At 41.7% G+C, this 27910-nt stretch overlaps 1 protein-coding gene across 4 annotated transcripts in view; it reads right to left on the reverse strand.

Moving 5' to 3' along the window:
* Positions 1 to 27910, reverse strand: part of LOC144591957 (tudor domain-containing protein 7-like) — a 131957-nt gene that overhangs the window by 14923 nt on the left and 89124 nt on the right. For 3 of the 4 annotated variants that reach the window (XM_078396022.1, XM_078396023.1, XM_078396024.1), the window contains exons 7-12: positions 21138 to 21829; positions 12947 to 13133; positions 10500 to 10611; positions 7208 to 7410; positions 5399 to 5533; positions 4455 to 4526 (exon numbers count right to left, since the gene is read on the reverse strand). In XM_078396022.1, coding sequence (XP_078252148.1) covers positions 4455 to 4526; positions 5399 to 5533; positions 7208 to 7410; positions 10500 to 10611; positions 12947 to 13133; positions 21138 to 21829 — 1401 coding nt within the window. The remainder of the gene's footprint in view (positions 1 to 4454; positions 4527 to 5398; positions 5534 to 7207; positions 7411 to 10499; positions 10612 to 12946; positions 13134 to 21137; positions 21830 to 27910) is intronic. The other variant, XM_078396025.1, reaches the window with a different exon arrangement.

The following is a 27910-nucleotide window of genomic DNA, read 5'->3' on the forward strand; positions in this document are numbered from 1 at the left end:
AATGCCCAATATTTTCTGAAAGTTGCTAATGTTTGGTTATACACCAATAATGTACTTCTGAAAGTATTGTAATCCCTATTTGTTAAGCACTTTGACTGACAGGATAACAGAGTCTGAGCAAATGCATGATATTCCAAATCAATGTTTCCGTAAAACAATAAGGATGGTACCCAATCTCTACACGACCTACCCCTCCACGTATTTTCATATCATCTGCAAACTTGGCTACAAAGCCTTCATCAATCCCCTCATCCAAATCATGAATATACAATGTAAAGGGCAGCCAGGAGTCGAGTGCCTGGGCTATCGAGTGCCGCAGCACCGAGCCCCGCGGAACTCTGATAAGTCACTGGCAGCCCACCAAAAAAAGCCCCCGTTATTGCCACTCTGCCATCCAGCCAACCTGATATCCATGCTAGTATCTGCCCTTTGATACCATGGGCTCTCATCTTCCTTAGCAGCCTGCCATGTGGCACCTGTTCAAAGGCTTTCTGAAAATCTAGGTATACAACATCTACTGACTCTCCTTTGTCTGTTCTGCTATTTACTTCTTCAAAGAATTCCAACAAATTTGTCAGGCAAGACCTCCCCTTTACAAAGCCATGCTGACTTCGGCCTATTTTATCGTGAACTTCTAAGTACTCCGTAACCTCATCCTTTATAATGGACTCTAAACTCTTACCAACCACCGAAGTCAGATTATTCTTGTGCAGCGGGGTAATATTGAAATTTTCCAATCATCTGGAACCACTCCTGACTCTAATGATTCTTGAAATATCACTATCAACAACTCCACAATCTCTAAAGCCACCTCTTTCAGAACCCTAGGGTGCAGTCCATCTGGTCCAGATGACATCCACCTTCAGCCCTTTCAGCTTCCCAAGTACCTTCTCCCTAATAATCGCCAATCAACTAAATTCTACCTCCTGACTCTCTTGAATTTCAGGCACGTTGCTGGTGTCTTCCATTGTGAAGACTGATGCAAAAAAGTTATTCAACTCCTGTGCCATTTCTTTACTCATTATCACTTCTCCTGCATCATTCTCCAGCAGCACAATGTCCACTCTTGCCACTTTCTTACATAGCTGAAGAAACTATATTATTAGCTAGCTTACTTTCGTATTTCATCTTTTCTCCCCCTATTTCCTTTTTAGTTACCTTCTGTTGTTCTTTAAATGCCTCCCAGTCCTCTGGCTACCCACTAATCTTTGCAATGCTATATGCCTTCTCTTTTAGTTTCATACCGTCCTTGACTTTTCTTGTCAGCCACGGTTGCCTTTTTGGAATCTTTCTTCTTTGGAATGAAAAGGTCCTGCATCTTCTGAATTATACCCAGAAATTCCTACCATTGCTGTTCCACCATCATCCCTGCGAGGATCCCTTTCCAGTCAACTTTGGCCAACTCCTCCCTCATTCCTCTGTAATCCCCTTTGCTCAGCTGCAATACAGACACATCCGATTTCATCTTCTCCCTCTCAAATTCCAGATTAAAACGAATCATTTTGCGGTTGCTACCTCCTAGTAGTTCCTTTACCTTGAGTTCCCTTATCAAATCCGGTTCATTACACAAGACTAAATTCAGAATTGCCTTTTCCCTGGTAGGCTCCACTACAAGCTGCTCTAAGATTCCAACTCGGACACACTCTACAAATTCCCTTTCTTGGGGTCCAGCGCCAACCGGATTTTCCCAGTCTACCTGCATATTAAAATCTCCCATGACCACCGTAGCATTGCCTTTCTTACATGCCTCCCGATGTAACTTGTATCCTATATCCTGGCTACTGTTTGGGGGCCAGTAAATAACACCCATTAGGGTCTTTTTACCCTTAGAATTTCTCAGCTCAATCCACAATGACTCTACATCTCTGATCCTATGTCACCCCTTGCTAAGCACTGAATTTAATTCCTTACCAACAGAGCTAGCCCACCTCCTCTGCCCACCTGTCTGTCTTTCCGATAGGACTTATAACCTTGAAGATTCAGCTCCCAGCTCCAATCCTCTTGTAGCCACGTCTCTGTAATTCCCATAACATCATACCTACCAATTTCTAACTGTACCACAAGCTCATCCACTTTGTTTCTTGTACTGTGCGCATTCAAATAAACACCTTTAATTTGGTATTCTCCTCCCCCCTCACACCAGACCCGATTTTACCTGATCTTACTCTCTAATTCTCCCTTCTTTAACTCCCATCAATTCTGGAGACTTCTGTAACTTTTCCTGCACTCTTTCCTTTTAACTCCACCCTGTACACTTCCAATTTGTTGACCCCCCCCCCCCCCCACAACTAGTTAGTTTAAAGCTCTATCTACAGCCCTGGTTCTATGGTATGCCAGGAGTCTGGTTCCAGTCAGGTTCAAGTGGAGTCCATCCCGTCGGAATATTCCCTCCTTCCCCAATACTGGTGCCCCCCAAAAAATTCAAACCTAAGTGTTCCACACCAATCTTTGAGCCACGCATTCAACTCTCTAATCCTCTCAACCCTATGCCAATTTGCACGTGGCTCAGGTAGCAATCCAGAAATTATTACCTTTTTGGTTCTGCTTTTCAATTTGTATCTAGCTGTTCAAATTCCTTTAGCAGAACCTCTTTCCTCGTTCTACCTATGCCATTGGTACCCACCGGACCTTTCCCCTCCTACTCCAAGGTCCTCTGCAGGTCAGACGAGATGTCCTGAACTCGTGCCCCAGGCAGGCAACACAGCCTTTGGGACTCTCGATCCTTGCTACAGAGAACAGTGTCAATGTCACTATCTATACTATCCCCAATGACAACTACGTTTTTCTTCCCTGTACCCTGTTGAATGGCCCCCTGAACCACGGTGCCCTGGTCAGGTTGCTCATCCTTCCTATAGTCTAACTCAGTCCTCACCTCTGCTCCCCTGCCTGCCTCACGAGCAGTCACACCCTCTTCGTCACCACAGACCACATTGGAAGCAGTTACTCTAGCAGGCATAACTGTCTCCAGAAGCACAGCGTTCAGGTATTTCTCCCCATCTCTGATATGCCTGTGTTTGAAGCTCGGACTCCAGGTCATCCACTCTCAGCCTTCATGCATTATGCAATCATGCATAATATGCATTTTCTATAATAGGTTATTTATTTATATATATATTTATATTAAAATATAAATAATATGTGTATGTGTATATATATATATATATATATATATACACACACACACACATATATATAATATATATATGAAGTATTTACTTCCTTAAAATTGATTTCTGCAATTTTGCAGATCTTGTTGTATAGATGAGACTAACATGGTACCTGGCACGAACGGTTAACTGCTAGCTTTCTTTTGAGTTTTAAACTAATTTTGCCCTGCCATCTCATTTTCTTGTCCTTAATGTAAAATTTAAGAATAAAATAACGAGATACAAAGTTACATTAAACATTGTATGGTCACTGGTGCTTCAGTGAAAGAGTATTTTGGGGATAGTGACCTCAACTCCTTAAGTTTTAAGATCGTTTTGAATAGGGATATGTCCGAACTTTGGGGAAAGAGGCTAAATTGGAGTAAGGCAAATAACAACAATATTAAGGAGAGTAAACTGGGAGCAGTTGTTACTGGACAAGTCTGCATCTGAAGTGAGAGTCATTTAAACCCCAGTTGATCAAAGTTCATGATCAGCATGCAGAGGAATAAGGAGGAGGGATAAGGATAACAAGATAAGAGGACAAAAGAAAAAGGAAGTGTATGCAAGATTTAAAGGTACAATCAATGAGGTTCTTTAAGGTTTATACACAAAGTAGGAAAAAACTCAAGCACGTGATTAAACAAAAAAAATCTAAGGCAAAGATGTAAGAAAGTCTGTCAGTAAACTGTGGGATATAGATCAGCTACAGAAATGGGCTGATGGGGGTTTCATCCGAGCAAGTGCGATGTTGCAATTTGGGAGGTTGAACATCAGGGGAAATATACAATTAATGACAAGACCCTTAACAGCATTAATAAACAGAGGGAACTTGGGGTCCAAGACCATATCTCCCTGAAAGTGTCAACATTAACCAGTGGTAAAAATGGCTTATGGTATGCCTGCCTTCATTGGTTGTGGCGTGCATTAAGAAAGTCAGGAAGTCATATTGCAGCTTTAGAGGACTTTGGTTAGGTGACATTTGGTTGTGTGGTCGCCCCGTTACAGGAAAGATATGGAGGCTTTGGAAAGGATGCAGAAGAGGTTTACCAAATGCTCCCTGGATTAGAGGGTAACAGCTATAAGGAGAGGTCGGACAAACTTGGGATTGTTTTCACTGCAACTTTGAAGACTGGCCGAAGGGCCTGATCCTACGCTGTACTTTTCTATGTTATATGCTCTATGTTCTCTTTCTATGTTCCAAAAATGAAAATGCTAATTGTACACCTTTGAAATTCTAATTTTATAGAAAGCTAATACATAATGAACAAGTGTGGGATACATTTTAAATCCGAAGACCAAGCTGACCTGATAATGCTCAAGCAAGGATGAAGGGCTCTTATCATGGCATGGTCTGACTGATTCAATGTGTTTCAAACACTGCACAAAATATAAATTATATTATTTTACTTTTTGCCACCATTAACAACAATTTGATTGTTCATACAGTATGTATTTTTGCTAATAGAATTAGAAGCAGACGGTCATATCCCCACCAAAAGTATTCCAACCAAAATACCTCCGGGACAAACAGAATGAGTGGTGCTTGACTTCCGCCGAGAATTGGGAAAACAAACTCAGAATGAGTACACCAAAACTCATGTTATGGTGGGGAGGCCGTTACGTGGGTGGATGTTGAGATGCTTGCATTCACTGTGCTCTTAGACACCACGTATTATCTTTCCTTCCATATCGTATTTTGATCCCATCTTTCTCTTATGATACTCTTATTAGGGGCCAGACTCTAGATATCGAAAACTCGATCTAGAACAGAGCGCTTTAGCAAGACAAATCTTTGATAATATTTCAGTCATGCCCAGTCATCCACCCAACCTCCCCAACAAATATCCATCTAATCACATTTATCCACACAATACCTTTCAATTATAATTTTAGCACAGACCTCCAATTCAAAAGAATTTGGGTGTTAGGTACATCAGTAAAGCAATGAGTCCAATAAGAGTGAAACACAACAATGGAACAGAAAGTGAAGACAGCAAAAAAAAAAAGATAAACAAGATGGAGATGACAAAGTGGTAGTTAAAAGGATGAGTAGAATAAGCAGGAAACGTTAAATACAACATGTAATTGATTACCAAACATTTCAAGTCTTTCTTACAGGAAAACAGGTTCATGATGTTAACTGACATGAATGTTAAATGTCAAATTGAATTCATAAATGGAGCAAAACAACCTTTATATTCATATGAATCATAAAATATTTCACATATGAAATTACAAGTAAAACATACCCGGTAGTTAAAAAATTGTTCAACTTTTTCAAGTAAGGCATTGAGCTGGGTCCAACCCTTTGAGGGAACTTGACAGTAGATGGTCCCATCTGAACAGACGTTGGTAACGACTACATTGAGGTATACACCATTTTCCTGTAACCCAACAACAATATAGGCTGTAACCCAAGCTAATTACCAAAATCGTTTGCAATTCTCATGGGTTTCATGACATGACTTGCTCAATTTTGATGAAAGGCCTTTTAGATCCACCTTTAATTTTTAGCTGCAACACTAAAAAAAAAGCATATTTGCAGTGTTTCCTAACCATCCAACCATTAATAACGAAGAACTGTACAACAGCTGAATTTTTGTAGCACCGGCAATAACTCAATGCATTAAGATGGGTGTGGTGAAGTTCAAATCCAGATCAGGATGTAGTGATCATTCTAAAACAAATCCCTATTTGCCTCATTTTGAATTGTAAAAAAGAGGGGGGGGGGGGGGGGGTTGAAATGGAGAGTTGACAAGAAGCCAGGGAAATGAGCAGAGAGGAATCAGATAATTTCAATGATAAATACAACTACTGCAAAGATTGTCGTGCAATCTGAAGCCATGCAACAAATAATTGCAAGAACAAAATAACCAAATGAGATAAGAGTTAAGAATATGTGGGAGCACTTCCAGGAAGAGGTTGAGAAAGAGGTGATTGATTCAGGAGTTTGATAGCAGTGAGGAAGATGCTATTCTTAAGTTTGGACACCTGGGCTTTTAAGCTCCTACATCTTCCCACAAGATAAGAGAAGCCAGGTGGCAGGCATCATTGATGATACTTCCAACTTTCTTGATGTAATGGTCCAAGGGGATGGACTGGATGGAAGGAAGAGACAAAATGGACTGGGCTCTATTCACCACTCTCTGCAGGTTGAGACAGTCAAGGGCGGAACATTTGCCAAACCAGACTGACATGCATCCTCTTAGAATAACTCCCACTGCACCTATAGAAGGTGAAGAAATCCTTTGGACATGCCTAATCTTCTCAGATGCCCAAGAAAGTAAGTTAAGTGATGTGCTTTCTTGATCACCATATCAATGTGAAGGATCCAATTAAGTTGCTGGTAAAATGGATGCCTGCGAATTTAAGGCTGTCACCCATCACTATAGCAGCTCCATTGATGAGGACAAGTCTGTTCAACCCCCTGCTTTCATAGGTCGACCATCAACTCTAATCTTGCAGATATTAAGGGCCACCACACATTGGGTTCCTGACATTCTTCTATTCAATCTCAACATTGTTGTTGATCCTGCCAACAGCGGCGATTAAATCAGTGAACTGAAAGATCATGTTGGTATTATACTTGGCCACACCACATGTTGTGTACAGGGGGTAGAGCAGGGGATTAAGCACACAACCTTGATGAGCACAAGTGTTGAGGGTCTGGGTGGAGGAAATGTTTTGACCAATTCTATTTGATGGAGTTTGGCAATAGGAAGTCTGGAAGCCAGTTGCAGATGGAGGCCCCAAGAACACAGTCTGAGAGTTTAGGGTTGGGAAAAGCTAACAAGTGGGATTCCATTCTTAAAGTGAAAAATGCCCAAAGGATTCTGTATTAAAACCGTGCGCTTCTGGAAAAAGATCATTACGAAAGTAACTGAAAACGTTACTGCATAATTGAATGGAAACTATTTTTGAAAGTAGAGTGCAATCTCTGAGAAAGGCTAAGATCGCATTTTTAAGCAATGTAGGAAACAAATATCTTAATATTTCATCTTCTAGCTGCACTCTTTCACATAAAGACTCTCCTTCCAATAGAAGAACAAAGAATTTACCTTCAAATTCAGTCCAAGTGTCTTGTCATATAAAGCCTTCAGGCATGCAGTATTGATGTTAAAATCATCATCCCCCGAAGTGTCATACAAAAGAACAAGTGGAACCTCGCTCCTTTCTAAGATTTCCATTAGTAATATCTTTCCACTAGCCAGGAGTTCAAAGGATTCCAATACACATGGCTCTTTGCAGAACACTTCAAGACCTAAAACACAAATAACCTCACTTTAACTAATCGGTTGTATCCACAAGCATACCTCCATTAAAAATTAAATGAAATTCCACAATCATAAAACTTCACTTAATTACATTTGAACCCCTCATCTCTCTTCTACATGACTTTATACCCAAAAGGATTGATAATTATTAACTTGCTCCTGTAAAGGCAGAGAAAATAGAGAAAAAACACATTCCAGGAAAGGCTAATTTTTCACTTTCAAATTTACTTGTGTATTCACAAATTTGTCCTCCTCAACATTGAAAAATACAAACACACACAGGATGATTGTATTGCAGAGCACCGATGCTCAGTTTGCAGGAATGATCCCGAGTTTCAGGTTGCCTGCCACTTTTATTCACTATCTCAATATGACCTGTCTGTGGACTCCTGTACTGTTACCATGAGACCCAACAAATTGCTCAGAGCATATTTTAGCCTGCAGAACTCAATATCAAGTTCACCTACTTTAGACAACTGTTTCATCAGGACTGGCCATTTTTGTCTACAGAGCATATCCCAGTAGGCTAGACTGTATAATATAATGCAAACATTGCAACATAAACAATACATTACACTAACAAAAGAGTTTAACTGCTCAACGGCCACAGTATTTCACTGTCAGAAAAAATAATTTATACTCCCAATGCCAAACCCCACCTTTCTCTGCTCCCTAGACTAACACGGTTCTCTCACTCTATTCTGAAGAAGGGTCTCATACCTGAAAAGTTCTCTTTCCACAGATGCTGCATGACTTGTTGAGTTGTTCTAGCATTATGTTTTAATTTTTGAGGAAAATTGCTTCTCACTGAATTCATTAAGAAAGAATTGCAGGAACAGTGCACTAATGTGATGAGGAACAAATTGGGCATAACATACCCATCAACTATTATCCCTTGCTACACAAAGAAACTACCAGAAGAACTCAACAGATTAGACAGCATATATTTTAGATCTAATGTGACACTCTCCCTTGGATCCTAAGGATCAACATTTTTGATCCATCTACCAATTGTGAGCTTGTCAATCAACTCTCCTTGCTACCTCCTAGAAAGATAGAATGAAGATAGTCAACACGACTATCTCTGACATTCATGCCTACCCTCCAATTAATGAGTGCATTTCAATGTGAATTATATTATTATTTAGAATTGATTCCAATAAAATCAAACTTAAATTCATTAGCCTGCACTTAATCAATTTATCTTTTTAAATTATTTAAAATTTTAAATTATAGCAAAATTACAATAATTTTAAAATGTTTGCAAATGTGAAAAACATTTCAAATATTCAATCCCTATGGGAGCTTTGGCAGCCAGTAAACCGCGGTATGACCCCACCAGCTATCAAAGTCACAAGGGAGTGGAAACCTATTAGTAACATTCAGAGGCTTCCTTCTACGCTGGCTCTCATGGCAGATGTTTCACTCCAAGAAGCAGGTGGCTGCTCAGTGGAAGACTCGGTTTGATAATTTAGTGGAGATTATGGATTGTTATACTTATTCCTGCAGGCTAATGTCTAATAATGTATTGGCCTTCATGCTGCTGATGTTGACTTAATTTTAGAAACCTCAGAGAACCTTTCTACTCAGCACAGCAGTATTGTGCAAATGTGCTTAGCTATTGTCAATAAACGACAAAAAAATTCAACCTTTTGTGCTAAAGATTCTCTGCTGAATGAATGTTCAACAGATTAGTACTACAGACTTGCTCACTGACTTCCAACAGGTTAAATGTTTTCTCGACAACAATAGAGCAAGTCACTGATGTTACCACCATTTATTATATTGTAATTTATCCAAGGGGAAATGTAGTGCTGACAACCTACTAGTCAATATAGAAGATTTGGTAAAATGAAGTTTAGATGAAATTATTTGCCTCGAGAGATATTTGGGTAATATTTTACTCACTCCCTGGGGTAAAGGGAAAGTGTGAGAACTATATTCTGCACTTCCTATCTTTATCTTCACTTTACCTGCAAGTACTTCAGTTTAGCTTGATTGAATATAGTATTCTCGGATTGGATTGGATGGCAAGAAAAACAATGCTTTTCATTGCACCTCGGTACACATAACAATAATAAACCTAAACCTAAAAAGAAGATAAATGGGACTACTTTCTTGGAAAATGGCATGGACCCAAGTGTCCAAATGATCTCCTGTGTTATAAGATGTTGATGAGAACACAAAGATCATTGTGCCCACTATATCATTGAAAATGAATCGTGCCATTTCACAAATGTATCTTGTGAACGCAAATTTGTTCTGTAGAAACCAAGCTTATCAGTTGGTTATATTTGTAACTTTTCAGCTGACCACAGGGTTGAATATCTTAAATCCAGCTCCTGGCATAGACCAAAGCTGATGATCCAATTTCAAACAAGCAAGAATGCTACAGCCAATCTTAACCCTCAAAAGTAATTTCGTGGAAAATAAATGTATGCTTTAAAACCAGGATTGGAATATCCTAACGATATCCTAAGGATTGTAAATGACTAAAACTTTGCCAAAGTGAATGATCGTAACAAGCTTTCATGCAACTGGATGGAAACAAATAATGTTGGGAACAGATTAGGTTCATGCAGATGGTAAAGGAAGGAAAATAAAAGAGTGGCCACATAACTGATTGCACAACAAATGAGTTTGGAATGTAGTATCTGATCATTTTCAGGTTGAATAATTATAATTTGTCTATGCACATTGAACAAATCAGGAAAAATGTATATGTCCTCACAACAAGCAATAAAGCTGTTTCCATAACAAGTATTCAGTTCACCATTGATCACTATAAGTTACAAAAAACTCTTCTGCATACTTAATCTTTCACACTAATTCCAATACAAAACCAAAATGCTTCAATTTTCCCTGCAATACTATATTCGGAAACATGAGAGTCATGGTCTTACCTCAAGATATCAAAGCAGCATAAACATTTTAGAATGGATATCAGGTTCAGGAGAGGGTAAGTTGCAAACTGTAATCATTGAATTGAAGAATTAAATACCAATTTTAAATTTTGGCCTGGTAGTCTACGTAACAACCATGAAGACTCATTAAGACAATTTAAAGTTTTACTTGCCTGCCAGTTTGCACTTAGCAGCCTGAAAGGGCAAGGAGCAAAATCTTCGATCTAGCTTGTACAACTTGGCCTTGTCAACAACCTCATTAAACCCATGGTCCACGAAGAACACCTGAAAGAAAAACACGAAAGTTGCAAATAGATTTGTGCCAATTATGACCTTTCTTAATCTGAAAATTGCCTAGAATAGAAAATAAATACAGTTGCTGGAAACATACAAGTCAGATATATGGTTGTAATAGAAAGAATTTAAATACAAACAAGGTCGTAAACCTATATCCATTGTATCCAGCAGGCTGCTAATGATTTCTTCTGTATTTCTGCCCATTTTCCTTTTACATTAAAATGTCTTTGCTTCTCTACAGATGCTGACTTATCTGTCTATTCTTAATTTTGGTTTTGTTACGCACACATCATTTCCACCCACCACCCCCACCACCTCCCAGAATGTTGTGACATCTTACTCCAACTTGAGCAAGCACATGCAGTAACAACTACTTCTAAAATATGGCACTCCCAAAATTGGAGTACTCTCAATTCTCACATAGAGATCATAAAACAAAATTTATGTACACAGCACTTTTAACATAGAAGAGTATCCCTTGGGAGCTCACAATGGGAGCAACGGAACCAATGACAAGGGAATCTTTGAGGTTGGGACAATAAAAAGAATTAGTTCAGACTGATAATATTAAACATCTCAAGGATAATCAATGGAAACAGGATGAACCTAAGCTTAATTTTGAGTGTCATAGCAAATAAAGGGTCTGAATACATGGTTTAAAAAAAAATTATTTTAAAAAAATATTATTTTTATTGCTTTTTCAAATAGCATACAAAAACATTTAACATAACATAAAATAACATAACATAACAAGGCACATCAACAGCAAAATCATTTTTAGGCACCTAAAGGCACTTTAAATATAAAGGAAGTAAGGCACGTTACTGCTATAGTACATGTTTATATGCTCCCACCTTTAATAACCTAACCAGACAATAATCACAATGAAAATAAAGACAGTCAGCAAGCAGTTCACTACAAGGCCTCAGTAAAATCTTCCCCCTCCAGAAATTTCATAAACGAGCACCAAATCTTTTCAAAAGTGTCGTATTTCCCCTTAACTATATATGTAAGTTTCTCCAAAGCAAGACACTGCAGTAATCCATCAACCCAACTTTGTTTATTTGGTCTATAAACTGATTTCCATGACAAAGCAATTTTATGTTTAGCTTCAAGCAGACAAAATATAACCATCTTCTTATCTGTATTGTTAAGTTTACAGCTTGCTGGAAAACACCCGAAAATACAAAGTTTAGGACAGAGTGAAAGCTTCTCTTTTGTGGAAATAGATAAAGTTGTTATTATCTCCTTCCAGTATTCTTGGATGGTGGGGCATTCCCAAAGGCAATGAAACAAGCTACCCTCATGTACACCACATTTGATACACAGTTCAGGTGTATTAGGGTTAATGCGATGCAGTAAAACAGGAGTAATATATAGTCTCATTATCCATTTGTACTGGAGTAATTTGAACCGCGTATTTATTGTTGACTTGAGATTGTAAACATATATCCTGCCATTCTTCTACAGTAATTTCTTCATCAAGATCTGAACACCACGCAGGCCTTTTATCTTCTGAAGATTCCTTTACTGTAGCTATAATAATTTGGTAAAACCGTGAGATTTGGCCCCCTGCCTCATGATGGTTTAAAGCCGCCTTTTCTAAAGATAGGTAAATGTGATATTTCAGTTATTTCTTTTTAATTACTTTGCAAAAATTTCTAAACACCCGTTTTTGCTTCTTCATTCTGGGATATTGTGTGTAGATTGATGATAAAAAAATATAATTTAATCCATTTTAAAATAAGGCTGTAATGTAACAAAATGTGGATAAAGTGAAGGGGTCTGAATACTTTCTGAATGCACTGTATCAATTCTGATCTTCTAACCGAGTTGAAGTGAAACTTTGGTACGCACAATACTTAGTGGAAATATCTCAAAAGATGACAAAATAAGCCACTGGGTGAACTATTAAACTTTAATTCAAGAATCTGTCACTTCTGTTTCCATGCATGGATTTAAAAGGTTGAGCAAATGTTAATGCAAAATACAAGTACAATGTAGAAAGACTAAATTTCTTATGAGCAACTAACCCACATGATCAAAATTGCAACTTGCATTTTAGCACAAATTTATACTTTGAGAAGAGGTTCAACTAGAAACAGCTGAAGTTACAAAGTCAAATTTGTCCCATTACCACCTGTTTGCTGTTTGTCACAGGAAATCAGAACAGTAGGAAAAGCACTTAAACATGCTCCTGAGCCCACTTTTACCGTTAAACAGGATTTCATTGAAACTAATTTACCTCAGAAGATGGATAATGTTGAAAGTTAAACTGTTCCTACCATGCGAAAACTGCAGCTTTTAGAATAGTTACCAGTACCTTGACTTTCTCTGCTTCCATAGCAACAATCTGTGCTCTTAACCAGGCGTCCTCTTCAGCACCAATAGCCACAAGTTGCCCTACATTTGGTGAACTCAATGGCATTAGGTCAACAGTGTAAGTGTAGTACTCTTTCATGGAATCTTCCATTTGCTCAAGAGCTCCAGAATACTCTGTCCCAATGTATCTGAAAGATATTTTATTTGTCATACTTAGTCTTTAAATGTTAATATTTCCATGTAAAATTCATTGATCCGAAAATGGACTTTTAAGACAGCTCTAAAAAGTTTTGGATACAGGCTATGCATTTACGAGTGACTATTTGATATAGTCAAGTGTTTAAATTTGGTTTGATGCATCAAACAATTTGATTTAAATGGAGACACAAGGAACTCCAAGTGCTGGTTTATAAATAAAAGACAATCTGCTGGAGTAACTCCGCAGGTCAAGCAGCATCTCTGGAGAACATGGTTGTGTGAAGTTTTGGGTCAGGACCTTTCTTCACACAGATTGTGGTGTGGTGGGAGGGGGGTGGAAAGAACTGGAAGAACAAAGCCTGGCAAATAACAAGTGGATACAGGCGAAGGAGATTTTTTGATAGGATGATTGGTGGACAAACGGTAGAGATGAAGAGACAAAAAGTGTGAGGGAAGAATAGAAGAGGTTTAAATTGTGAAGCTAGAGGACAGAATACAGGTGGATGGGACAGGGGGAAGGGGAGAAATCAGTGCAAATCTGGATGAGGTACCAGGATGTGTTTGGAGGTTAGTTATACGAACTGGGAGAATTCAATGTTCATACCACAAGGTTGCAAGCTACCTAAATGGAATACAATGTGCTGTTCCTCCAGTTTGCGTTTGCCCTCACCTTGGCAATGGAGGAGGCCCCGGACAGAAACATCAGTATGGGAATGGAAGTTAAAATGGTTCGCAACCACGAGATCCAGCAGGCCTTGGCAGATCGAGGGCACACCCTCTCAGTGATCACTAGTCCCTACACCTCCTCCTCCCTCACAGCACCTCTCCCTATACCTCCTTCCTTAAAGTACCTGTACATAACTTCTCCCTCGCATCCATCCAGGGACCCCCCTGCAGTCCTTGCAGGAGACAGGTTCACATGTACATCCTCTAACCTCATCTACTGCATTTGGCAAAGACCAAGTGCAGACTAGGTGATCGTTTCGTTGAACACTGTCTGGTTGAGCTCCTGGTTGCTAACCGTTTTAACTCTCCTTCCCGTTGCCAGACTGAGCTTTCTTGTTCTGGGCTTCCTTCATTGCCAAAGAGGCTATACACAAGCTGGAGTAACAGAACCTCATATTCCACTTGGATAGTCTACAAGCCAATAGTGGCACATAGAATTCTCCAATTTCAGGTAATTAACCCATGAACAACCCCCCATTTCCTGTGCCCGACTCAGATTTGCACCCATATCTTCCCTTCACCCTCCCCATGTCTCCTTCCACCTATATTCCTTCCTCTTGCGTCACAATTTGTACCTTTTCCAGACTTGTCTCTTCATCTCTGCCCTTTTTCCAACGATCTTCCTATCAACCCTCCCCACCCCCCCTGCACCTGTATCCAACTATCGTTTTCCAGGGTTTGACCTGCCCCTACCTCTCCTCACCCTCCACCACCCCCACCTCCCAATACCACAATCAGTTTGAAGAAGATTCCCAACCCAAACATCACGTATCCATGTTCCATGAAAAAGCAAGTAACTGGTTTACAAAAAAGTACACAAAATGCTGGAGTAACTGAGCAGGTCAGCCAGCATGGATAGGTGACGTTTCAGGCCAGGACTCTTCTGCAGACTGATTGTAGGGGGTGAGGGGAAACTTTATTGTTTGCACTACCTGCTCTATCTCCTCTCCAAAATCCATAAACAGGACTCCCCTGACAGATTCATTGTCTCTGCCTGCTCCTGCCCCATTCAACTCACCTACACATACCTCAATTCCATCCTAACCCCCTTGTCCAGTCCCTTCCCACCTACATCCGAGACACCTCACACATATTTCAACAACTTTCAATTTCTAGGCCCCTATTGTCTCATCTTTACTATGGGCGTTCAGTCTTTTTACACCTCCAAGAAGGTCTCAAGGCCCTCAGGTTCTTTCTCGAACAGACCCAATCAATTTCCCTCTACACTCTTCTCCACCGGGCAGAACATCCTCACCCTCGACTTCTTTAACCTCCTCTCACTTTCTCCAAGTTAAATGTGTGGCCATGGGCACTCACACAGGCCCCCCAGCTATGCTCGCCTTTTCAAATGTCTCCCAACTCTTTCACCGCTACATCGATAACTGCATCAGTGCTGTCACCTAAATCATGCAGAACTCGTTGATTTTATTACATTTACCACTAACTTCCATCCTGGCCTCAAATCTGCCTGGACTCTCTGACAAATCTTTCCCCTTTCTTGATCTCTCTGTCTCCATTACAGGGAACAGACTATCAACTGTCATTCTCTACAAACCTACCAACTCAGAGTTATTTAGATTACACTTCCTCCCACCCTGCCTTTTGCAAAAACATTATTCCCTACTCTCGATTCCTCCGTTGCCACTGCATTTGCTTCCAGGGTGAGGCTTTCCATTCTGGGACATCATGATGTAAGTAAAGATGGTTTTACCCCCTGCTGTCAGATTAATCCCTCACCAGTGTCTCCTCTACGTCCCATATCATTCCTCATCTCCCAAACAGAACAAAAATAGAGCTCCTCTGGTCCTCAACTTTCAGCCCACCAACCTCCGCATCCAACATATCATCCTCCGACATTTCCATCACCTCCAACGTGATCCCACCATTAGTCACATCTTCCCATCACCACCCTTTTTGTTTTCCCGCAGACACCACTCCCTCCACAACTCCTTGATTCACTAATTCCTCTCCACCCAAACCACCCCCTCCCCAGGTAATTTCTCCTGCAACTGTAGGAGATGCAACGCCTGCCCCTATACCTTCTCCCTCCCACCCCTACTGTTCCTATCAGAGACCCCAGAAGTCCTTCCAGGTGTGACACAGGTTCACGTGCACCTTCCCTAATACTATATCCAGCGTTCTCAATGTGCTCTCTGTTCATCAGCAAGGTCAAGCATAGACTTGGCGACCATTTCGCCAAATACTTTCCTTGACAGTATGAACATTGAACGATCTAATTTTAGGTAACCTCTAACAAACACCTCTTCTTTCCTCTCTCTCTCCCCCGACCCTGGACTTCCCTCCCACAAACTTTCCCCTCCTTCTCCACCTCCAATCCTTCCTCTGACTTCATAATTCATAACTCTTCAATTTTTGTGTCTCACACCTTCTGTTTTAATCTTTGTTTCAACCATCTGTCTATCAACAAAACTCCATCGCCTTTGCTCACCTATTACCTCCAATGCTTTGTGTGCCTCTTGTCTCTCCCAGCTTTCTTTCCCCTTCTCCTACAAACAATCTGAAGAAGGGTTCCAACCAAAACATAATCTATGCATGTTCTCTGGAGACGCGGCCTGACCCACTGAGTTACTCCAGCACTTTGTGTCTTAATTTGAACTAAATATTTTGCAACAAATACATTTTTATAAAATTGCAAATAATATCTCAGGCAGAGGTAGGTTCTGCAAATCTCTGGATGCTAAGGCAAAGCATATATAGTTAGTGATTGTGATTTAATAACCTTTACTAATTCTTAACTAGGGAAAACTGTTGCTCAACTAGCTAAGCTGTCTGACTGAAGGGTTAGTGATGGCATTGGTGAGGGGTTAGTGGGAGAACTTAATGATTTCAACAATTTAACATAATCAGCAATTTTAGCCTTGCATGACACATTTGCAGCATTTTTTTGTTCTTTGGTAAAATTTTACTTAAATCGACTCCCCCCAAAAAGATTAATCTTCACTGGCTTTAACCACTTTCTTTTAACTAGTTGTGGTTTAATCACTTGTGTAATTTAATCTCATTGCCTCCAATCACTGATCTCCTTCTGTCCATCCTATCCTCTTCCATTCTGTGCAATTTAAAACTTGTTTTACTAACTTTTTCTATTTCTGTTGAAAAGTCTTCAACCCGAATTCTCAACTTCCTAACTTCACAGATATTGGCCTGCCAAATATCTCCAATAATTTTATTCTTCAGGGAATGTCACCAACAGGGCAAACATAACTGAAAAGGGGCAGCAAGAATAGATCCTTGGGAAGCGCTGGAGCTAATGTGGATTAGGAAGCTAATTCATGAATGAGCCAAGCAAGGGCAGTGACACCAATCTGGAAAATAGTGGGAAGGTACAATTGGTACATGTGTAGTTGAGGATGTCAAAGATTTCGAAGAAAATATGGCGGGAAAATGGAAAATTTTGGTTACATCTATTTCAATGTTGCAGCATGGGCACAAATCCATACTGGACAGATTCATGGAGAAATAGCAAGAGAGGTTAAGAAAGCAAAAGAGAAGTATATGCAGATAGTTGTAGTCCTGAAAAAAGCAAGATTTTGAGGATTAATTTCCGATGTGGAGATAACAAGTCCTATGGTTTGAAAGGGACAGAGCACTTTTAGCATGTCCGCCAGCATGGGTGAAGAAAGGTTTGAGAGACAAGGAAATTAATTCAATATGCTCAGGGAAGGGAAAAAATAAAGGATGCAGTATATACAGGGTTGGGGAGGAAAGAAGGCAAGGGAAGAACGATGGCGATGGGCATTGGAGTAACAACCAAGGTTGTAGAATGCAAGTTTCACAGCATGCAAAGACAATGGCAATTGTGGGGGAATGATTATGCAAATAACAAGTAGTTATTGCAAGATGGTGCATCTGTGCTGAACTTTAACAAAAAAAAGAAAAATATGCAAGTGCAGAAGAGGGTAACAAACAACAGAAAAGTACGGCACAAAAACAAACTCTCCAACCCATGTCTGTGCCAAACATGATGCCGAGATAAACTAATCTAATCTACCTGTATGCAGTCAATATTCCTCAATTTCCTGTGTATCCATATGCTTATCTAAAAGCTTCTTAAACGTCACTATCACATCCACCTCCACCACAACAGCATGCTCCAGGCAACAATCACCCACTGTGCAACAAAAAAAAGCCCAGTGATTCCTTAAATTTTGCTATTCTCACCTTAACGCTCTCTTGTCTTTGATATTTCTGCCCTGGGAAAATGGTTCTGTTTACCCTAAATATGCCTCTCATAACTTGATGTACTTCTATAACAAGTCTCTCCTCAACCTCCAGTGCTCCAAAGAAAAATTTTCAAGTCTGACCAACCTCTCCCAATAGAAATTACCCTCTAATCCAGGTAGCATCCTAGTAAACATCTTCCACACCCTCTCCAAAACCTCTATATCCTTCCGGTAATGGGGTGACCAGAATTGTATGCAACTCTAAATGCAGGTTAACCAAAGTATTATAGAGCTGCATCATAACTTACTGACTCTTATACTCACTTCCCCGACACAAGGCAGCAATGCATAGGTTGCCTTCTTTATCACTGCCTAGTATGTTGCCGCTTTCAAGGAGCCATGGACTTGGACCCCAAAAACCCACTCTACATCAATACTGTTAATGGTCTTGCCATCAACTGTATACCTCTTCCCCTTACATTTGACCTCCCAAATTGCAGCACCTCGCACTTGCTCGGATTAAACTCCATTTCTCCCCTCATTTCCATAACCGATTTGTATCCCCTGTACTTTGAAAACCTTCCTCACTGTCCACAACTCCAGCACTCTTGGGTCATCCTCAAACTTACTAACCAACCTATCTACATTTATGTCTAAGTCATTCATATATAATATATATATATATATCAAACAGAGGTCCCGCACAGGTCCCTGCGGAACTCCACAGGTCATAGCCTTCCATCTGTGCTTCCATCACAACCTTCTGTTTTCAATGAGTAAGCCAGTTCTGAATCCACACAATCAAATCACTGTAAATCCCATGCATCTTAATCTTCTGTTCCAGCCTACCATGAGGAACTTTAACAAATGCTCAATTAAAATCCATGTTGACAAACAACATCCACCACCATACTCTCAATCACTTTTGTAAACTTCTCAAAAAAACTCAATGAAGTTCTTAAGACATAACCTGCCATGTACAAAGTCATGCTGATTTTCCCTAATTAGCCCACTCTCTTCCAAAGTCGAGGATTACAAACCTTACTTGTGATGAAGACTATGGAAGTAGAAAGAAAACAGAAAATAGAAAATGTTGGGCAGTATGTACAAGACAAACAAAGCAAATTTGGTATGGAGTAGTCATGAATAGAGGACAGCAATTCGTAATAGGTGGGCAAGAGAGGCACCAATAAAAACTAGCCTAATTGAGTATGAGGGGTTGAAGGGTCATTCAAGTGCATGGATTGAAGTGAAATATATATCCGATGAAAAATTAAGCCAACTTCCTTGTGCAATGCCTTTGTTGTTATACCACAAGGAATAAGGTAATAATTCACACTGAGCCAATGAGCTTGAGGAAAGTGACTTTTTAAAAAATAATTAAATTAAGCTAGATTATGGGGGGTGAGGGGGAGGGGGGATGGATTGTGGGGGTGGATAATGCACTCTAAAATATTTTCAGTCTGAGGAAGGATCTTGACCTGAAACGTCACCTATCCATGTTCTCCAGATTTGCTGCCTGACCTGCTGAGTTACTCCAACAGTTTGTGTCCTTTCAGGAACAGTTTCCTCCCCGCTGTTATCAGGCTTCCGAACCATCATTCCATAAGTTTGGTGCTTGTACAATTAATTTCTACCCCATTGAGGACATGGGACTTTCCCATGAAACTGATGCGTTACAATGCTGAGAACTATATTCTTTCCACCACCTGACCATTTTTTGTCTATCAATGTCTTCCTCCTGTATCCACCTATTGCTTGATAGCTCTGATGCGCTACAATGCTGAGAAATACCTTCAGCACTCTGTATCTTCTGTTTGACTTGATTGTATTTATGTATGGTATGATCTGATCTGATCTGATTGGATAGTATGCAAAACAAAGCTTTTTTCTGTACCTTGGTACACAGGATAATAATGAAACTTAACGTAAACCTCAGCTACAAACTAGTACATTGCCATGAGGGATCATACAGGGATTAATGATTGAGCACATTATGCTGCCAAAACAAATACAAATTAGAGCAGAGAAAAAAGTACGGCAGGTACCAGGCTGTTAAAACAAGCAAGCTGATTACATAATATTAAAAATAAACACGAGGCAAAGTGAGAATGAGTAAAGACTGGCAGTAAACAAACTAGAATCCCCAAATATTCTAAAGGAATGCAAGTAAAACAAAAGGTAGCAAGAGGAACAACGGAGCTGATCGGCAACAAAAATAAATCCATCTATGGAGATTGAAGGTATGGCTGAATGAAGGTATAGTACATGACAACTTTACGCTACTTTATCTAGGAATTGGAATGTGAATAGCAGGAGGTGGGTTCAATTGTAGCGTTTTAAAAGGGTGTTGACTAAGCAAGTAAAAAGGAAAGTACTTGTGGGGGAGCTAGAGTACACTTCCACAAAGCTGACATAGACCCCTTGGGCTGAATGGCTCCCTTTCCTACTGTAACCATTCAATGATTACAAGTACTCCCCATACTTCTTTCTCTCAAGGAATTTTGTGTTGGTCTGAGCCACACTTAATGTATCTTCTAGAAGATGCTAATTTCAGAAGACTGTCCTCCACTGTATTGGGTTGGATTTCCATTTTCATTAGGAGGGCTGAGGTGAGAAGTTGTTATGTGCAAGGTTAGCAACTTTCCAGAAGAACATTTTAAAATGTCAAGTCCAGAGGTAGTAAAGATAAGAATGAGGACTTCCACAGTTTTGGTTGGCATGGGCAAGTTTGGCTGAAGTGCCTGTTTTCCATTGTCAATAGAAGTGATTGCTTGTTCATTTCAATAGCCACCGGCAGCAAAACTGACAAACTAAGTTCTTGGTAGACAATAGAGTCAGATTATTGTGGGAGGTTGCATAGAAACATTTCCCCCCTCCCATAATGTTTTTCTTGCTTGTCAATTTTCAGCATTTTAAGTGGTTCTCTAGTTGCCACTCGAAATCGCGTTATAACCAATTCAGCCCACAATACAAATGTTTCCTAATTCATCAATCGTGTTATATCCAATTTGTGGTATGGAAGCACAACTACCTGTATGAAACTCCTTCGATTAGGCAAAAAAAGGTTTAATGCTGGCTCACCTGATAACAGCTTCGGTGTTATGAAGCTCAACGACCAATACAGACGGGAATTGCTCTGCTGGAATGTTAAGTGCAGGTGGAGTAGGCTGTATTGAGCAACTTTCTGTAAATTCCTCAGCAATTGGAGTTGTTTCATTTTCAGTTAATGTCGGTTGGTCAGTATTCGAACAGTTTTTGTTCGAACGAAGTCTCACATCAGTGTGCTCCTCAATGACTTCTTTTAGTTCTGGTTTCACCAGTGCAGTGGGTGTCACAGGAGAAAATGTTTCTTTGGGTTTATCATTTTGCTCATCACTTTTAATTTTTGCATAGAGAATTGCCTTTTTGCGATCACCTGTCACTGCATAATCCACAGTGCAAATGTCAGACAAGCAATCAAGATCATCCAAAATATTCTGAGGGAATTGCATCTTATACGTCTCTTCAAATACCTTTGGAAGTGCGTTAGCCCAGAGCCCACTGCTATATCTTTGCAATAGCTCAGTGACTTTTTGTTTTATTTCTATACTCTTTGAAACTAAGCTTTTAGCTGCAATCGGTTTTCTTCCTTGAACTACGGTTTTATTAGTAAGTGATGGTTCCTGTTTCTTGTCAATTGATTTCTGGTTGAAAATCAGGTTCCTTTGATGTTGGCCACTTCTTGGAGGATAAAGCAGCAATTCTGCCACACCACTAGATGCCGACCTTTCAACCTAAACCAAAAAACAAAGATTGTAATGATTTATCTTGAGGCAATTACTTAATTTAAAAAAATTAACATTAACAATTAATGCGCTCTCAGCATAGCAACACTAACAACTGATAAATGCTTCTCAAAGAAAAACAATTGAACAACATATTTAAACTAAACAGCTTTGTTTTAAAAAAAGCAGATAGTGTGTTTGAAATAAACAGCTGCATGCAAAAAGACCAATTATACATTGGCCTTGTGCCCAAGCTCTCAGACAGTTTTTAACAAATACACTTAAACACATACAAGCTGACTTAACTGATTCAAATGAGCTTTTTTCTGTAAAAAGCCAATATGAAGGTGATTGGTACTTGATGAAGCTCTCCTTGAGAGGAGCTTTAATGGCTCAGTAGGAAAGTGCATCATGTGCTATGGTAATGAGCAGATCATGATCACAATCTCCCATTTATGAGCAATAGGTTGTTGTAGGATTACAAAACAAAGCTTGCATGACACAGGTGTTGGCACACATGCTTATGAAGTTCAAGATATTATAGGAGTGCCAAACACTGTCTTAGAAACATAGAAAATAGATGCAGGAGTACACCATTCGGCCCTTTGAGCCAGCACCACCATTCAATATGATCATGGCTGATCATCCAAAATCAGCACCCCGCTCCTGAGGAAAGGCATCAAATTCACCCCGAAAGACTACATGCAAAAGACTACTCCACTTCTCCCAGTCCTTCAACCTACCACACCCAGCGCCACACCCCTAAAGATGCAGACGCTACCCACACCCCCACCACCACAGCGCCGAGGGATGCTACCCCTATCCACAACACCCATCCCCCTCCCTCCCATGACTCCCACATTCACACCCGTTCCGAACAGTTGATGGTCTTGGAGTCCCTGCTTCTACAGAGATGATACCCTTGGCCCCCCCGATATAAACCTGGGACTTTCAATTTTCAAAATCCCTGTTCACATCAGTAGCAGAAAAATTAACCACAGCGCAGACTGCTCTGTAAGCTCCTCAAATCTAATCTCCGTACACTCTTCAAATCTAATCTCTGTATCCTGTCATTCACAGCCTGCGTTGAGACCAGTCGCAAAACAACAAACTAGCCCTTTTTAATGCTAGATCTTTAGCTAATAAGTCTTTTAATTAACAACGATTAGCTCCTATAAATGGGATTTCTTATTTGTGACTAAAAAGTGGCTGGACAAAGATTGCAAGGCACCGATCCTTATTGAGTCAGCCCCCCCTAATTATAGCTTAGATATTGTTAGAACACATAAAAAAGGGTGTGGAATCGCCACCTTTTTCAAGGATATTTTTAATTGCAAACAGATATCATTTGGAGAATTTCTATCATTTGAATATCTTTCAGCTCTTTTTAAAAGCACCCCCCGAATCCTTTTAATAATTTTATATAGACCACCTCAATACTCTGCTATCTTTTTCAACGAACCCGCTGAGCTTCTTTCCGGTTTAATCATTGCCAGTGATTTTAATATTCATGTAGATAACTCGGGACAATAGAGCCAAAGAACTCTCTGTCTTGTTGGACATTTTTGGACTTCAGCAACATGTGAAACATCCAACTCATAATCGAGGTCACATTCTGGACCTTATCATCAACAAAGATCTAAACAATTTTTATGTTATTGTAACTGACATTGCCTCATCTGATCATTCCTGCATATTCTTTGATGTGTCTACTTCTCCTGTTACTCAAAACATATCTAAAACCGTTACAAAACGACATATCAATGAAAACTCTAATGTACTGTTTACGGAGGCCATCTCCCTGGCCCCCACCACAACTTCCATTTCAACCTCAGTTAATGACCTTCTACGTGATTTCAACTCCAAAATCACAAAAGCTATTGATGCTATTGCGCCTATTAGGGTCAAATCCATTTCTGGTAAGTAAAAAGCTCCCTGGAGAACTGCTCCATCTGTAAAGGCCCAAAAAAGGGAGTGTCGTAAAGCAGAGCGCAGATGGAGAAAATCAAATTTCCAGGTCCATTATGATATCTATAAAGAGAATCTTCAAATCTATATTACAGAAATAAGAAGCGCCAGACAGTCTTTCTTCTCTAAGATTATAAACGATAACATCAATAACGCACGCATCCTTTTTAACACCGTTGATAAGCTAACAAATCCACCAGCATCCATTCCTCAGGAACTCCTCTCTACCAGTAAATGCAATGAGTTTGCATCCTTCCTTAATAATAAAATAGAAGGCATTAGACAAGTCATTAGCTCCTCCAAGTCAGGCACAAAAAACATGTCACCTGTATACCCAGATAAGGATAATATAACTATGACACAATTTAACAAGACTACATCGACTACAAGACTTGATGAAATCATGTCTCATCTTAAACCATCTACCTGTGCCCTCGATGTTCTACCCACGAGATTTTTAAAAAACATTTTCAGCTGCTTTCTACAAATAATCCCAGAAACTCTAAAAACTGCAGTTATTAAGCCTCTATTAAAAAAGAGTAGCCTAGACCCATAGTTACTCAACAATTACAGACCCATATCAAACGTACCCTTGATAAACTTATCAAACACCCCCTGGTGAGACCATCAATGGATCCACTGCAGTTCGCCTACCAGACTCGCATCGGGGTGGAGGACGCCATCATCTACCTACGACAGAGCTCTTTCGCACCTGGAGAAGCCTGGCAGCACTGTGAGAATTATGTTCTTTGATTTCTCCAGTGCGTTCAAAACCATCCAGCCTGCGCTTCTGGGGGGCAAGCTGGAGCACACAGGAGTGGATTACCACCTCACATCCTGGATTCTGGATTACCTCACCAACTGACCACAGTATGTGAGGACAAAGAACTATGTTTCGGACATGGTGGTCTGCAGCACTGGGGTTCCGCAGGGAACAGTGCTAGCTCCTTTCCTGTACACTGCAGACTTCAGGCACAGCTCAGCAAACTGCTATCTACAGGTGTTCTCTGACGACTCTGCCATCGTCGGCCTCATCACAGACGACGATGACAGGGCGTACAGAGAACTGACCAGGGACTTTGTGGACAGTGCCAGCGGAACCGCCTCCGGATCAACTCGGGGAAAACCAGGGAGATGGTGGTGGATTTCCGCAAGCGCAGCCACGTCCCCCCGACACCGGTGAACATCCAGGGAATGGACATCGGGAGAGTGGACTCTTATAAGTACCTAGGTGTTTACCTTAACAATAAACTTGACTGGACCGAAAATATCAATTCACTGTACAAAAAGGGCCAGAGCAGACTTTACCTGCTGAGGAGACTCGGGTCCTTTGGAGTGCAGGGGACACTCCTAAGGACCTTCTAAAACACTGTGGTGGCATCAGCCATTTTCTATGGTGGTCTGCTGGAGCAGCAGCATCTCAGCAGCGGAGGGGAAAAGACTTGACAAGCTGATCAGGAAGGCCAGCTCTGTCCTGGGGTGGGGGAGTGGTGGGGGGGGGGGTAGAGATTGGAGGGGGGGATAGAGAGTGGGGGGGGGGGGGGGGTAGAGAGAGGGGCGGTAGAGAGTAGGGGGGGGTAGAGAGTGGGGGGGAGTAGAGAGTGGGGGGGAGTAGAGAGTGGGGGGGAGTAGAGAGTGGGGGGGGGGGTAGAGAGTGGGGGGGTTAGAGAGTGGGGGGGGTAGAGAGTGGGGGGGGTAGAGAGTGGGGGGGGGTAGAGAGTGGGGGGGGGTAGAGAGTGGGGGGGGGTGGAGAGTGGGGGGGGTAGAGAATGGGGGGGGGTAGAGAGTGGGGGGGGGTAGAGAGTGGGGGCGAGTAGAGAGTAGGGGGTAGAGAGTGGGGGGGGGTAGAGATTGGGGGGGGTGAGAGTGGGGGGTTGAGAGTGGGGGGTAGAGAGTGGGGGGGTAGAGAGTGGGGGGGGTAGAGAGTGGAGGGGTAGAGAGTGGGGGGGGTAGAGTGTGGGGGGCGTAGAGAGTGGGGGGGTAGAGAGTGGGGGGGTAGAGAGTGGGGGGGTTGAGAGTGGGGGGGTTAGAGAGTGGGGGGGTTAGAGGGTGGGGGGGTAGAGGGTGGGGGGGTAGAGAGTGGGGGGGGTAGAGAGTGGGGGGGTAGAGAGTGGGGGGGTAGAGAGTGGGGGGGGTAGAGAGTGGGGGGGGGTAGAGAGTGGGGGGGGTAGAGAGTGGGGGGGTAGAGAGTGGGGGGGTGAGCGGCAGCGGCGAGGAGGGATGTTTCACGTGTTTTTTTCTTATTTCGCTGCGCGAGAGGGAGACGGGGTCGGGAAAGAGAGTGGAGCAGCGGCGCAGATCTCGCTGGCTCTGGGAGAGAGGGAGAGAGAGGAGAGAGGGAGCAGCACCTGCAAGTGTCGGCGCTCCTTCACTGGGCCCTCTGACACCCTCCCCATCCCCGCGCTTCCGCTCTCACGCGCTGCTCCCTCTACCCCGACTCTCTCCCCCCCCCCCCCCCCCTCGGGGTGAGCGGCGGCCGCGACGGCAAGGAGGGAAGTTTCCTTGAGTTTGTTGTTTGCGAGAGGCGCTGCGATCTCTTGTTGTAGTAGGGGGAAAGAGGTGTTATCTATCAGGAAAACATCTGCTTTCACACACAACTTCGCTGTTTTCCAAAATTGCTTAACCGAACAAGATTGCATGACTCTAATGGGAGTGCGAGGGAATTCCATTGTTTTAACAAAATAGCATGCTTTAGTTTAGCTTAGAGATACAGCGCGGAAACAGGCATTTTGGCCCACCGAGTCCACAGCAACCAGCGATCCCCGCATATTAACACTACCCTACACACACTAGTGACAATTTTACACATATACCAAGCCAATTAACCTACAAACCTGTACGTCTTTGGAATGTGGGAGAAAACCCACGCGGGTCACGGGGAGAACGTACAAACTCCACACAGACAGCATCCGTAGACGGGATCGAAGCCGGGTCTCTGGCACTGCAAACGCTGTAAGGCAGCAACTCTACCGCTGCGCCACTGTGTCGCCCTTTGAAGATAGAAACAGTGTGGCAAAAAAGGTTTTCCAGTTGTGGAAATGAGAAATCCAGTCATTATGTAAGTTTGTGTGGAAAAAGTAGCTTTTAATTGAAGTGTTGCAAAGTAGTAGGCAATCATAGCTATTTTAAACATTGGGAAGACAATCAATTGCCTTGATGGCTTCAATGCAAGGTACAAGAAACAAAGAAAAATAGGTGCAGGAGTAGGCCATTCACAGCCCTTTGAGCCAGCACCACCATTCAATATGATCATGGCTGATCATCTAAAAACAGGACCCCATTCCTGCTTTTTTCCCACATCGCTTGATTCCTTTAGCCCTAAGCGCTAAATCTAAAGGGCCTGTCCCAGTTAGGCGATATTAAGGCGACTGCCGGCAACTAGGTTGTCGCCGCACGTTCGCCGGGGTGTCGCGGCATGACCGTGAGTGATCTTCAATGAGTTGTAGCAGATCTCGGCTCGTCGCGGAAAAGGTTACCTGTTCTAAATTTTTCGGCGACAGCTGGGTTGTTGCCAATGATCATCGCCTGTCGTGGGCGCTGTCGCAGGTTGTCGCCAGGTGTGGAAGGTTATCACCTACGGTCAAAACTAACAGAACTGTCAAAACCCGTCCACAGAAGTTCAGCTCCAACAGCCAGCTTTGGAATGGGGGCGGAGACCTCGATGTTGTCAAAGGGGGGCGGACACCTGACCTGGAGATAAACTCAAGAAATGTACCCGAGGAAAACGGCCTTTGGTGTTAGGGAAGAACATAAGATTATTTGAAGATAGACACGAAATGCTGGAGTAACTCAGCAGGATAGGCAACATCTCTGGAGAGCAAGAATGGGTGACGTTTCGGGTCGTAAGAAGGGTCTGAAGAAGGGTCTCGACCCAAAACGTCACCCATTCCTTCTCTCCAGAAATGCTGTCTGTTCCGCTGAGTTACTCCAGCATTTCTTGTCTATCTTCGGTGTAAACCAGCATGTGCAGTTCCTTCCTACACAGAAGCGTATTTGATGCATGCTGGAAAAGCGATATTGAATTTATCACTGTTTGACCAGCGCGTAACGCCCCTGCTATAAATTAACTCCCAATTAGAATTTATTGAATTTAAGATCAGTTAAACCGTGACCACCCATGGG

Source organism: Rhinoraja longicauda, chromosome 3, assembly GCF_053455715.1.
Source record: "Rhinoraja longicauda isolate Sanriku21f chromosome 3, sRhiLon1.1, whole genome shotgun sequence".
NCBI classification, from domain to species: domain Eukaryota; kingdom Metazoa; phylum Chordata; class Chondrichthyes; order Rajiformes; family Arhynchobatidae; genus Rhinoraja; species Rhinoraja longicauda.